The sequence below is a fragment of the Dermochelys coriacea genome, chromosome 2, assembly GCF_009764565.3.
Source record: "Dermochelys coriacea isolate rDerCor1 chromosome 2, rDerCor1.pri.v4, whole genome shotgun sequence".
NCBI classification, from domain to species: domain Eukaryota; kingdom Metazoa; phylum Chordata; order Testudines; family Dermochelyidae; genus Dermochelys; species Dermochelys coriacea.
This window is the reverse complement of record NC_050069.1, coordinates 121756539-121770081: the sequence shown is the minus strand read 5'-3', so window position 1 is coordinate 121770081 and position 13543 is coordinate 121756539. Positions and strand designations below refer to the sequence as shown.

General features: G+C 36.9%; 1 protein-coding gene across 7 annotated transcripts in view; it reads left to right on the top strand.

Moving 5' to 3' along the window:
• EXOC2 (exocyst complex component 2) overlaps positions 1-13543 on the top strand; it is a 194455-nt gene that overhangs the window by 71147 nt on the left and 109765 nt on the right. For all 7 annotated transcript variants that reach the window (XR_005290923.2, XR_006279050.1, XR_006279051.1 and 4 more), the window contains exons 8-11: positions 102-247; positions 353-434; positions 1421-1523; positions 5071-5189. Coding sequence is in view for 3 of the 7 variants with exons in the window: in XM_038388646.2 (XP_038244574.1) it covers positions 102-247; positions 353-434; positions 1421-1523; positions 5071-5189 (450 nt within the window). In the remaining 4 variants the exon portion in view is untranslated. The remainder of the gene's footprint in view (positions 1-101; positions 248-352; positions 435-1420; positions 1524-5070; positions 5190-13543) is intronic.

Genomic DNA, 13543 nt, shown 5'->3' with positions numbered 1-13543 from the left:
TGTATCCTTTGATAAAAAAGATTAGCTATTGAGGAATATATAGTGATCTTATTCTGCAGTGATTACTTTATTTCCTTTTTTTCCTCCCTCCTTTAAAATAGGGGCAAGTAACACTGCAGATACCTTATTCCAAGAAGTGTTGGGTCGTAAAGACAAAGCAGATTCAACAAGAAATGCGCTCAATGTCCTTCAGCGTTTTAAGTTTCTTTTCAACCTTCCTCTTAATATTGAAAGGAATATCCAAAAGGTACAGTGCATTTAAAAAATAAAGTACAAACGTGTTTTTCCCACTTAAATCAATCTACAATATCTTTTTATTGTGACAAATCTCCAATGTTCCTTTATTTTAAAGGGTGATTACGATGTGGTCATTAATGACTATGAAAAAGCCAAGTCACTGTTTGGGAAGACCGAGGTTCAAGTGTTCAAAAAATGTAAGATTTGGGTTCAGTTACTTTGACTCACTGCTATTTTTTAACAGGAAAGATAAAGAACATGTAGCACCGTGAGAAGCCTTATGTGGGCTTCAGCTTCTGTTTATATGAAGCCCTCTTTAGAATTTGGAACAATTACTTTAAACAATATTTCTGGCAAGTTTTCCATCTGAGAGATACATATTACTTCGTAGTATATATAATAGGAGCTTGCAGCCAATTTTTTTTTTTAAAGGCTTAGTATTACTAGATATAAAACAGGTTTCAGTAACTACAGGATACAGCTTAGGGTGTCCCTCGCTTGGCATACTTGTGAAAAAGCTTCAAAGCCAAGGCTTATATTTTTGTAAAATTATTGTTTACAGAACACTTTCAGATGTAAATTACAGTAAAGAGTACATATACCTTGCTTGAGAACACAAAGTGATTGTTTTCAATATCTAATTCAAAATTACAGAGTCTAGAAATTTCTTGAGAACAAAGATCCAATTCTACATAAAACTCGCTTATAACCTTTTTTTAATTATTAAAAAAAATCCATTTGAGAAGAAAAAGAACAGAGAGCATTGCCACCCATGTGGTGAAATTAGTGACATTGCAAAAACAAAACTAATCGAAACTGAACACAACAGTGAAGTTGTTAAGGAAATATTATATATGGTAGTTGGGGGGGCTGTGGCTGCATATGTAAAAAGACAAGAAATCTAGATTTTGACTCCTAATGTACAGGGGAAATAGTGCAGGCTAGAATACTGAACATGGAGCTAACAAAGCAACTTTTAAATTTAATCCTCCAAGAAGAAACATAATAGTTTGGTGATATTTGAAGATTCATCTTGTAAGAACTGGTACAGTTTAAAAACTTGTTAAAATTAATCAGTTTTGTCCTAAAGCCATGAGATTTTTGCTGAGAAAACATTAAAATTTTCAGTTGACACTTCATGCAAAGAAAGGTATATTGTAATTCTGCATTCCTTTTTTCATAGATTATGCTGAAGTTGAAACACGAATTGAAGCCTTAAGAGAACTTCTTCTGAATAAATTGCTTGAGACTCCATCAACATTACATGATCAAAAACGTTATATAAGGTGATTTTGTACCTAATAACTTTGTCAGATATGTTATACGTCAGATGCATGTCTGTGCATTTCCCAGATAATGCAATTAATATTTTATTACATTTTAAACACTGAATTTTTTTCTTACAGAATTTGAGATTATCTTTTTCAGCCCAGGGGTCAAGTCTATGTAAATAATGGCAATAATAAATTGTATTGTGTAATAAATGACACTCCTCTAGAATGAGAAATTTAATCCCAATGATCATTCATTAAATGGTTATTAAAAAGCTTTGAAACAAAGTTATATTTATATCAAGATTCTGATAAAAACTATCACAGTATGAATCCAAACTGAAAGAGTCACTGATCTTAAAATGGATTCCATATTCATTAATAATAATCCATCTTGATTTGGCATAAAAAGGAAATTGTCTTGGATTTAGCAATCCTAGAAAGTGTTAGTTTGGATTTCTGTTCTAAAGGTTTTACTTTTTAGATTATCGTTTTGGTTCTTTTACCACTGGTTCATATTAAAAGGAGTAATATTACATGGGCAGATAGATTGATTTGCATAGAAATTCCAAGGGCAGTGATATTTTTCTACAATAGCATTCCCAAAGCATGATGTTGTGCATACCAGCATGAAAGTGTTTTTGAACTTCCCATACCAGCAGCCTTTTGCCAGTGCCACTCTATTTTGGGTAGGCTCTTAAATCCTCAGGAGAGGACTTGGGAAGAGCAACAGGCCCTGTTCCCCTGCTCTAAACCCACTGACTCCTAGATACTGTGGGTGCTGCGACACAGTCTGCGGAAGCGAGCCTCCCAGCTCAGATTGACACACTTGGGCTCATACTTCCATGCTAAAAACATGTGGTGACATTGTGGCTTGGGCTGGAACTCGGACTCTGAAGCCTAGGGAATGGGATGGACTTCAGAGCCCAAGCTACAGCTTCAAAACACTATCTACATAACTATTTTTAGTGCAGTAGTAATAGCCCAAGTCTGTCAACCCCGGCTGGAAGACTTGTTGCCGTGAGCCATGTAGACATACCCTCCGCCTTGATACATAGGGCAAAAGCCTCACCAGCCACTTCTTGAGACAGTCTCGGAACCCCAGGATACCCACTGAAGAGAGCTGTGTGTGCACAGAACAAGCTTCATGATTGGAGTTTTAAGCTCCGATTTAGAAAAATACTTAAGGAAGTGTCTAACTTTAATCATATGAGCCATTGAAGTCAATAGAACTACTTATGTGCTCAGAGGTCTAAATACATTACTGAACTGGATCATTAGATTGTAAGTTCTTTCTTACGGTGACCAGTCTTCTTGTGTCTAAATTGTACCAACACACTTTTTGGGTGCTATATGAATAGTATGTTTCAGAGTAGCAGCTGTGTTAGTCTGTATTCGCAAAAAGAAAAGGAGTACTTGTGGCACCTTAGAGACTAACAAATAGCTCACGATAGCTTATGCTCAAATAAATTTGTTAGTCTCTGGGGTGCCACAAGTACTCCTTTCCTTTATATGAATAGTATGTAATTTCTATGTCAGTGTTTAAAGGAAGGGTCATGGAGCAAAGAAGTGTGCTCCTTTTATTTATTTATTTATTTATTTATTTATTATGATATATATAAAAAAGTCTTTCCTTAGAAAAAGGAAAGGCATGTTACTCCCTTTTTGGAGTGCTTCTTTGGAAGATACAGAAGTGTGTGTTAGGAGCTTTTTCATGCCCTCATTAAAGGGACAGAAGTGTTGAATCCTTAAGAATGGCCCTGCCTACATTAAGGAAACTTATACCAGCATGTCTACACTGATTTTAGTTACACATGTGGATACACCGCATTGGTGCAAAATGGGGCTTATTTCAGTCCTGGTTAATTTGATGTATTATTAGCTGAAGCTGCACCAGTGCAAGCCCTGCTTGACCACAGTACACCATGTTTATGTTAAGGGTTTATATTGGTGTAACTATAATGATATGGTTATACCAGGACAAATTTTCTTAATGTAGGTGGAATAAAAGAAGGGTTTTTTCCTCCCAAGTGGTCTTAGTTACATAGATATTAAAACAAACAAACAAAAAACCCTAAGACTTTAAAGTAGTCTGAATAAAAATCACTTATCCTCAGTAAATCTTTGATACGTTTGATGTTCTGTACAACTTGAGTATTTCAGTGGGAATGAGATCTGAAACGCCACGAATTATCTGCCCGCTCCCCAAAACAAACAAACAAACACACAAATGAATGTCTTAATCAAAAAGACACTAAAAGTGTGTCAACCCATTTTTATCTTTTTGTAGGTCATGTTTTAGACTAATATCTGCATCATATTGATCAAAATTCCCTTATCCAGTTAATTAAACATCTTTCCCAAAGCCAGCAAAAGCTTTTTTTAAGTGGAAATGTTTTCTTAATTGAGTCAAATGCAGATTCAAGACCTTTTGAAAACTGATGAAGTTGAGCTCATGATTTATAAACCTTGCACAACTGCTCATTTTTAAAGAGTATCTCATCTGTCAAAATGATGAGCATGCTTTGACAAAAACAATGTCTACATGTCTCAAGTACCACGGTCAGTTCTTAAGAAAGCTGGAATTTTGCAATCATATCAATTAGCATTACTCAGATGTAATAATTTAGCTTTTGTGAAAGGGTTATGCACTTTTCAGTACTGCTTACGATCTTAAATCAGTGTATTTCATCTTGGGAATTGTGCATTGCTAAATCCATTCTGTGTTTAGGTAGTACAGTACAAGAAACTTCGTAGTATACAAAATAGTAGATTTGCTAATACTTAAGCACTTATCTTGAAGCACTTTGCCAGCTCAGTTATTCAACATGCTGCTGTTGTCATCATATACATTTGAAGGCCAATACTTCAGTTTCAGAATTGCTGGGCATGAACTTCTACAGTCTCTATTTGTGCATATGCAGATGCAAGCACAGCAGCTGATTTTTTTTCCCTAGATACCTAGTGATGTGCTCCCCCTTTTCTAGAAATTTAAGGCCTTATTTTCAAAGGAACCACATCTGGTCTCTATCACACCACACACACATTCTCTCTCTCAATCCACCCCCCTCCCCATAATTCCTTCTTTACTTATCATTAATATTCACATTCAAGATTAAAGAGATGATGGTACAATCAGGATATAACTAGTGCAGGAAAATACAGTAGATTGGTGCTTATGATGTCAACAATGGTTGCAACAGAAACACAGAGCACTGAACTAAGATCTTGACAGATAGTTAAAGAAGGAACTTGGTTTCAGGTACCTTATTCGAGGAATAGCTAAAGCTACATATTAATGTTTTGTTAACTATATATATTCTATCTATTTCTGTTCTTTTCTTTGGTCAGGTAAGGCTTTGCCTTCGCTAAATAGGAAGAGAAACTAAAAGCCTTGTTCTAGTTTTCAGTGTAAATGTCTCTCATTAAAAATTCTACTAGTTCTTTAGATTTTTTTCCCCCCTAAGAAGTACAGAAAAGGTTCTTTATGATTAAACTTTGCTGTATTTTAAGTTTTCAATATGTCAAGTCTGAGCTGCAATCTCTGGACTTGGTTTTACAGGTATCTTTCTGATCTCCATGCTTCTGGGGATCCTGCGTGGCAGTGTATTGGTGCCCAGCACAAATGGATTCTTCAACTCATGCACAACTGCAAAGAGAGCTACATTAAAGATCAAAAAGGCAAGAATGTTTTTCCTGTTTACAGAAAGTCTTCGGTTTGACACTTAAGGGTTTGACATGGTTTCTTATATTTTATTTGACAAGCTGTGGTGTATGTGAAATGTTTTGCTTTCTACCCTCTGTTTCACCAGTTTTACTTAAGTTGAGGTTGATTTAAATATTAATTTGTGTGCAGTTCTCATACTCCAAACCTGTTATATGTAGTAAAACACAAGAGCAAAAGTTTGAATTAATTATTATAACAACTTTTTACTTTACTTTAATGGCATTAAATAGTGAAAATATCATTAGTCTTTATCCATTCTGCTAAAGTTAGATCCAAACCTCAAAATATTTCTCCATGTTGGATTTAATTCGTATTGATTTTTAATTGCTGAATACAGATATCTGTTGTCAGAGTATATGCCAGTAATGCATGGATATGTAGGAGACCGGAGCATTTAGGAATACTGAATTGGCACATATATTTTTATTGAGAGTCAATTTAGAGGTCGGCAGGTTGGCTGCAACCTGCTACAGTGTCTAAATATCCGACTTACTCAATTTTACCAACAGGTTCATCAACTACTCAGTGATCTTCATTTTCACTGGTGTTTCTACTGGAAGTATTGCTTTTATATATAGTGCTTCCAGGAGTTTCATCACCACAACTGCCAGTTAACATCGTCTGTTGTTATAATATTCTTTCCAGAAAAACTAGTCATAAGGCTGGTATTGCAGAGTGTGAAACCAAAGAAAATGGTACCACACTTTGATTTGACTTGGAAAATTAACTATTGGCCAAATTTTATTATCCATATAGTCATATGGATCCATCCAACATATTTAATAGCATCTTTAATAAGATACTACTCAAGGTAAGTGTATCAACATCTGTTCCTCTTCTAGGCAGACAGATAACTCCCATATTAATGTTACTCCATGCGTATCCCAAACCGAAAGTATTTCTTCTTCAGAACCACAAGAATTCCATTGAACTGTATCCATTGTAGAAATGCTCCACAGAACTGGTATAGGACTCTTAGATGTGTTTCTCCTTCCAAAGAGGTTACCAGGCGAGATATAGGGTTCAGCAGGTACTTAAAGTTTTGAACATGGTGAAGATAATAGAGCCATGAATTCATGAAATCTGGTTAGAACATGCACAGCATATATTGTTAGCCTCAGTGCACTCTAGCAGATGATACTGTGTGCCACTACGCCAGCACTGATAGCAGGGGAGATTTTCATTCAGGAATTCACAAATTTAGGTGCAAAAAAATAAACAAAGTAACAAGATCCACATAAAAATATTGCTGTAGCCTTTCTTTTTCTCATCTCACCTGAGGACTTTTTGAGAGCAATCATCCATTAGCTTCTTACCCAGAGAAATAAAACAGGAAGATAATATGAGGTTGAGACTATTTTTTTTTCTGAAGCTGTCTAGTACAGTGTTTCTCAACAACTGGTCTGTGGATCTGAGATCTCTCTGACACGGTTTAGGAAGGCAGAAAGCTGATCCCTGGTGTCAAAAAGGCTAAGAAACACTGGCTTGGAAGACTTGGACATGTTTAATTAAAATTAATAGAAGATGTGTGTCCAAATTTCCTAGCTTGCCTCAAAAATTTCAACCTATGTATAACACTTCTTATTATTATTATCTGAATTGTTAAGGTGTGGGACTTACAGCAATTCACCCCCATCCCAGTGTTAATATTAAGCAGTTTATTGTGTTAGCAGCCTTTCTGAGAACCAAACAGGAGGAATTTATGTAACTTTAGTTTGCAAAGTACATACGTGTATACATGGATGGAACAAGCGATACATATATACATACATATATTAAGTGAGCTTAAATTAATGTGATCCGAGACATAAAATAGATAAAAACACACTATAATAAATATTTCTTTCAAGCAGGAACTGTGTCTTTCCATTCTAGATGTAAAATTGGTTGTGCATGAAACTGAGAAAGCTAATCAACCTATAGAAATAGAAACGAGGCTTTTGACAGAAAAAAGTTATTTATGTTTATACTGCATTCAGAGGCCATTTTGTAAGTGAAGTTGGTAACAGATTTTCAGACTGCAGTATTCTATTAAAAGCTCCCTTTTCCAAGAAAGATTCTTTTGTATATCAAGTATTTGGCAGCAGAGGTGGGTCATAAGGTTGATATTTTCTTGAACACTATATTAGATCTTTCTCGAGGTTTCAATTTTTAACAGGCATAGCATGCACTTATCCTAGCAGATGGTGCTCTTCATATTGTAAACACTGGGATACAGAGCTGAAGATTACTACTGCACCTTAAGCACACCAACATTAATCATTGGATATTCCAGACTGTTCTTCCAGTGACTGATTATAAAACCAAATTTGATACATAGATTGAAATTGAACCAGGACTGACTATGTTAAAATGCCAGTAAATATACCTCAAATACCAGTAGGAGGTGGACAGAGAGATGTGTGTATGGTATATTTCCCAACTTTTTAGTGAGTTAGTGTCACAAGCAATTTGCAGCTAAACTGAATCTGTTTCAAAGCAGACCAGTGCTCTGGATTGTTACACATGAAGAATTTTCTATTGCCTTAATACAAGTCTAATTCATCTCTTAAATTCCTGTGAAACAGGTCCAAAATTAGACCAAAGCCTTTGCTTTTCCTGCCAGGAAAGCCTTTGGTTAACCCCCTGCTGACATCAGGATTTTTAGAGGTGATCATCAAAGATGGTTTGGGTTTTGGTTTGTTGGGTTTTTTTGTTCGGGGGTTTTGGATTTTTTTGGCAAGTTGTGGTATATGCTGGTGAAATAGTTTAACACTACAATTATTTGCTAAATGCCCCAGTTAACAAGGATGAGCAAGACATTTAGCATGTCAGTTATTCTATGACCTGTCCACAATGGGGATTTTTCCTGTTTCAGCTATTGGTGGTCAATCACCAGTGTATCTGAGCCAATAAAAACCTGTAGTGCGTGGACAGTGTCAACTGCTATAAGAGCTCCTCGTGTTTAAATACTGGATTTGCCTGTCTGCACTAGGGAATTCAGTGGTGCAGCTACACCAGCCAGGCCACTGGTGGCTGTAATCAGGACAATTCTCCAATGTAGACAAGGATTATATTTACTTCCCCACTATGCATGTATTTTTTTTAATTTCCCTAGAGTTGCCCTGACAGTCTACCCTGCTGTCAATTATCAGAATCTCAAAGCCTCTACTAAGCATAACTAGACAAGGAAGTTAGTCATAGATGCTCAGGTAGTTGACTTTTTTATTGTATGCTGTAGTTTTAAATAGATATTTAAATATTATTTTGTATCCCAAATGAGAGTGGAGGATTCACAACAGTACCATCATCAGAAAAAGAAATCTCTTTACATGGGCACTGCTGGACAAGCTGCATCCTATAGTAATGGTTAGTGGTAGCTAGAATGTGGTAGAATTGCAGAGCTTGCAAATGCAACTTTGAAGTGCTGAAAGAGGGAAAAGATGGCAAGCTTAGAATACTATATAGGTCCTGAAGTTTACTCCTGGAATTTGTAAATAGGGCTAATTAGAAGTCCTGCATATTTCAAATGTTCTCTGATCTCTGCTCAAATTGTGAATTTATGTATTTTACTGTCCCATTGAAATTAAAAGTTATGTCAGGCTCTGAACTGTGTAAAACTATTTGGCAGCCTGACATGGATGAAGAAGCTGACAACTGAAATAGCAAATGAGTTACAATAATTAAAGAAATCTTTTGATGGGAGGGTCCAGGATCCATACAAACTACACAAATCTGGTGATTAGGTAAATGGTTACGTTTATTTTCTGAGGATGGAGATAAGGGGAACAATGAGGGGAAAGAGAATCTTAACAAAATATGTGGGGGAGGGGAGATTTCTAAAGTACTTGGGTGCATTTTTGAGTTCATTTCTCAGAAATGATGTTCAGATGGAGAACAAGAACATAAATAAATCCATGCAAATTAATGGACTAATCTTTCATGGCTGGCACCAGCACCAGTACAACCTTCACAGCAGGCTTACAGAGCTGGGAAGCAGATTACAGGAGGAGATTACAGCACTTCTCTGCTCCCTCTCTGACACTTTAAAGACCAGTGCCCTCTATCTCAGTTGAGGAGCAATTATAGATGCACGAAACAATGATCCTTAACATTGTTGGGTTCAGTTGGGGATATTCACTCCCACCAGGTGCTAGAGCATTGTCTCTACTACCAGCAGGTAAGACAGTTCTTGGAGATCAGAACTTCCCCTTTGCCCTCTCAAACCAAAGTGAGCTTGCCAACCACCCATCTGTCTACTGCAAGGAACCACAATTCTCATCATCCTGTGTTCCCCCAACACTGATCAGATGATAATCCTCAGGCATAATTGATGGAGTGGATAACAGACACTGCATTAAGCCCAGACACATCTCCCGCCACATTTCCAGTGCACATCACCCATGTTCGCAGCAAACTTGTGTCTGATGAAGTATGCAAGTAGAAGCTAGCGTAGGTAGTACAAGAAATTATTAGAATCCAACATAAAAGCTTAACAGCGTAACAGTGGATGAGACCAAGAGACTACCCTCCTCCTCACCACGCACTCTGAAAAATATTAGGCCATGGAACTTTTCCAGATGGTGAGCAACATACTCCAGATTATCTTTGCCCAACTGCAGAGCCTGGTACAATGACAAGAACCCATGAGTCTCATTAACAGAGTTTTGTATAGCTGTGGAAACAGTTTCTGAAAGCCCTGAGAGATGTCCAGATTGTCAGGTGCAAGGTTTATCCATGTTTTCAATGACTAGTGGATGCACGTGAAAGTCACCTTTTGCCTACAACTGAACTGAGACTGTCAGTGCCTCCATCAGAAGGGGAAAATCTACTGATCACCTTGAAAACATAGAATAACCCAATTTGGTACTCAAGAATTCAAAAATGAATAGGAGGATAGATACTTAGGCACTTCTGAAAATTCCCCTAGGCACCTATCTTCATCTTTAAGCACCTCAAGAGGTTTGACAATCTGGCCCTAAGTGACTTTCCCATCATCATGTAGGAAGTCTGTGGCAGAGCAGTGACTTGAACCCAGCTCTCACAGATCCTGGATTAATGCCCTAACCGCTGGAGTGTTCTTCTTCTCACCTCATGCCCACAAACAAATTCAACCTCTTCCAATAAGTTTTCAGAGATAGGATGTAAACATGGAACTATGCCCCTGCTAATATCTTCTAGACTCATTAGGAACCTTTGGCCCAGTTGCCCATCAAGGTCGTCTTACCTACTTCTGAAGTCGCTTATTCCTCTGACAGATTTGTACTTAAATTAACCTTTTGGGCAGTCAAAGCCCATATTTTTGCCTAGGCTTTTGAAAAGGGGTGATGATTGGAGAGGTTTGGATTTATTTTGTTATCTACATGATTTGAAAAGTTCTCTCTCTGAAGCTGGGATGAGCAGTCCTTTATATTTGTATTTTTTTTATTTTACATTTATGGAACAATTGCCCAGAGCATTGGATGGACCCTTTTTATAAATCTAAATAAATACTTGTAGCACTGCATCAGGCCAGTGGTTTGTCGAAAGACTGATTTTAGGTAGAGCCAAAGTCCCTCCCCTCAATTAGTTTATAGGCTCATCCTACCCAAGGAAGATTCTCCAAAATAGAAATAAGAATTATAGGAGGCTTTTAATTGCTATTTGAATTTAAAACCTGCCTTATGAAAAGCACTGTGAGATCTGAATGTCTGCTCAAAGCAGACAGGACTTGCATATCTTCTGAAAGGCACCTGCACAGTAAACTATATAGTACTTGATTTTTCACTTTGGGATGGATAGTCTGCTTTGATCCTGCTGTGATTTGGAGGAGTCTAGGTATTTTCAAACCTGGTGCTTAGATACCTTAGTTATCCCCTGCAGCTAAAACAATATTTATTTAAATGTATTTGGCCACTCCTTTACCATTTGGCACTTTTTTTGGTTTTTCACTACTTTTTTAGGTTTCTCATAGTCAGACTCACTGTAGTACAGAAAACATAAGGGATATTATAATGAAGTAAAGTGGCAGGCAAATAAATAAGTTTTAGTTTAAAATTTGCCTGGGGCACCAGGAACAGTGCCAAAATTCAGTGAGTACTGGGATTTCTAAAGTGAATATGAGGGAAAGAAACCATGGAGATTAAGAATATTTCTGATAGTTATTGCTGGATCTTTGCTATAGGTTATGTGGGTCTTGTGATCCTGTGAGCTAAAACAGGGAAGGAACCTAATGTTGTTATCTTAAACGACTGTAGCTAATATCTTCATTTATCAAAATATCTTCACATAAGATGTTGTTCAGTATTGGAGCAAAGATATAATCATTTTTCAAACCCCTAAAATAGAGTCTTATGAAAATGCTAAGACAATTATAGCGTGAACTGCCTGCTGCAGTATGGGAGGCATGGTTGGTATATAGATCCTGTCTACATTGTGTGCTGGTTTTTTTTAACCAAGTAAACACATTTATCTATCTTAGAACAGAATAATGTATCACTTTTAGTCAATTTTTTAATGCTAAAATTGTATCACTTTGGCAGCACCTTTAGTACGGTGCTCAACTGTAGGTGCTGTCTTAAGGATATATGTTTTCTTTTGATGCCAGAATAATAGCAGCTGTACATAGTATGAAGGAAAGAGGCAGATGCTTAGACCACTTTGCTCTTTCTTCTGTACCATACTAGAATTCTCTTCACCTTGCGATGAATGATCTATCTTTGTTAGAGCAGACAGGCCAGCAAGGCTTGTGTCAAAAGGGCCTTTTCAATTTGTTATCCTAGCTGCTGGTTCTCTTCTATTGCCTTCACTTTACTGTACATCTGGAAGAAGACTTCTTGCAGCTGGGAGCCATTTCATGTCTAAACCATATCCCCTGTCCGTCGTAAAAATACTCCTTTGACAGTGAATGTCCAGCATATCTCTTAATGAGTTATTAATTAAGAAATTAAAATATTACAGATCTTGACATTGGGCTGTTGTTTTTGTTTGATTTGTTTTTGTTTTATTATCTGTTAGTCTGCTGTTCGCACTTGCTGCGGAATCTTGCGAGGGGAGGGAGGAGTGTTCCTTTATATATCAGTTTAAATTGTTTAAAACTATGTTGCAGCCAGTAATGGTCTGACAACAAAAAGAAACAATTAGATCAAAGTGAACATGTACAAACTGGGGTGAAGTGCTGGCCACATTGAAATCAATAGTAAAAGTCCTATTGGCTTCAGTTCTTAGAATTTCCCCCAGTGCCAAAATTAGTCTCCTAAATCCTTATTTAGGTGATTAAATAAAAGTGGGCTGACTGTCAAGGATGCCAAAAACTTTAGCTCCACTAAAATAGACCAGTAAAAACAAAGTCACTTTTATGTAGGTGCCTAACTCTAAGTACTGAGTTTTGAAAATTAAAAATATTTGTGAAGTTCTTATTTGTTATGCCAAATCTGTGTTCTTTCTGTATACAAATTGCTATTTTAAATATAAAACCTTTTTGCACCATTTGTTTTTAAACATATTCCAGAAATATCAGTGGTTGTGATATGAGAACCCCAATCTACTAAATGCTAGTTTTTCCTGTTTTGTTTGAATGGAATGTTTTGTATTTTTACTTACTGACCATCTGAAATCTGTCATAGTTCTAAATATATATGAGAGAGTATTGAGAGCAAACAAAACAGAGTAACTTATCTCTTGATAAAGGTTAATTTGAAGGGAATTTGTACTACTCCCTTAATTTCTTGCCTCAGCAAATTGAAATTCTTCTATGTGGTGTGCTTGAAAGGAATCCTATCCTTGTTGTGTCAGTGCAGGCTCCAGGCACTGCATGTTTGGTCAACAAGCAACACTGGGTGGTCGGGCTGTAGCACAGGACAAGGGCCCGCTGTGCACAGGAAAAAATGTTCAAAGGTGTTTAAGGGTGGTAAGGAAGTCTGCCGCCCTTCAGAGAGTCCGGAGGCTATAGATCAGTATACCCTCACATTGATGTGGCCTGTGAGAAAGCTCGCTATAAGAGACATAAAGGATGAGAAAATACAAGTAACTATATTCACCTAGTTACACATGTGCAGAGCCCTCTTAAATTTTACACATATGTATACCATATATACAGTAGTCTGTTGTTTAAGTATAGTCTAGCATTTTGGCTTATAAAGGAAAATTAAAAGGAGGACTTGTGGCACCTTAGAGACTAACAAATTTATTAGAGCATAAGCTTTCGTGAGCTACAGCTCACTTCATCGGATGCATACAGTGGATCCGATGAAGTGAGCTGTAGCTCACGAAAGCTTATGCTCTAATAAATTTGTGAGTCTCTAAGGTGCCACAAGCACTCCTGTTCTTTTTACGGATACAGACTAACACG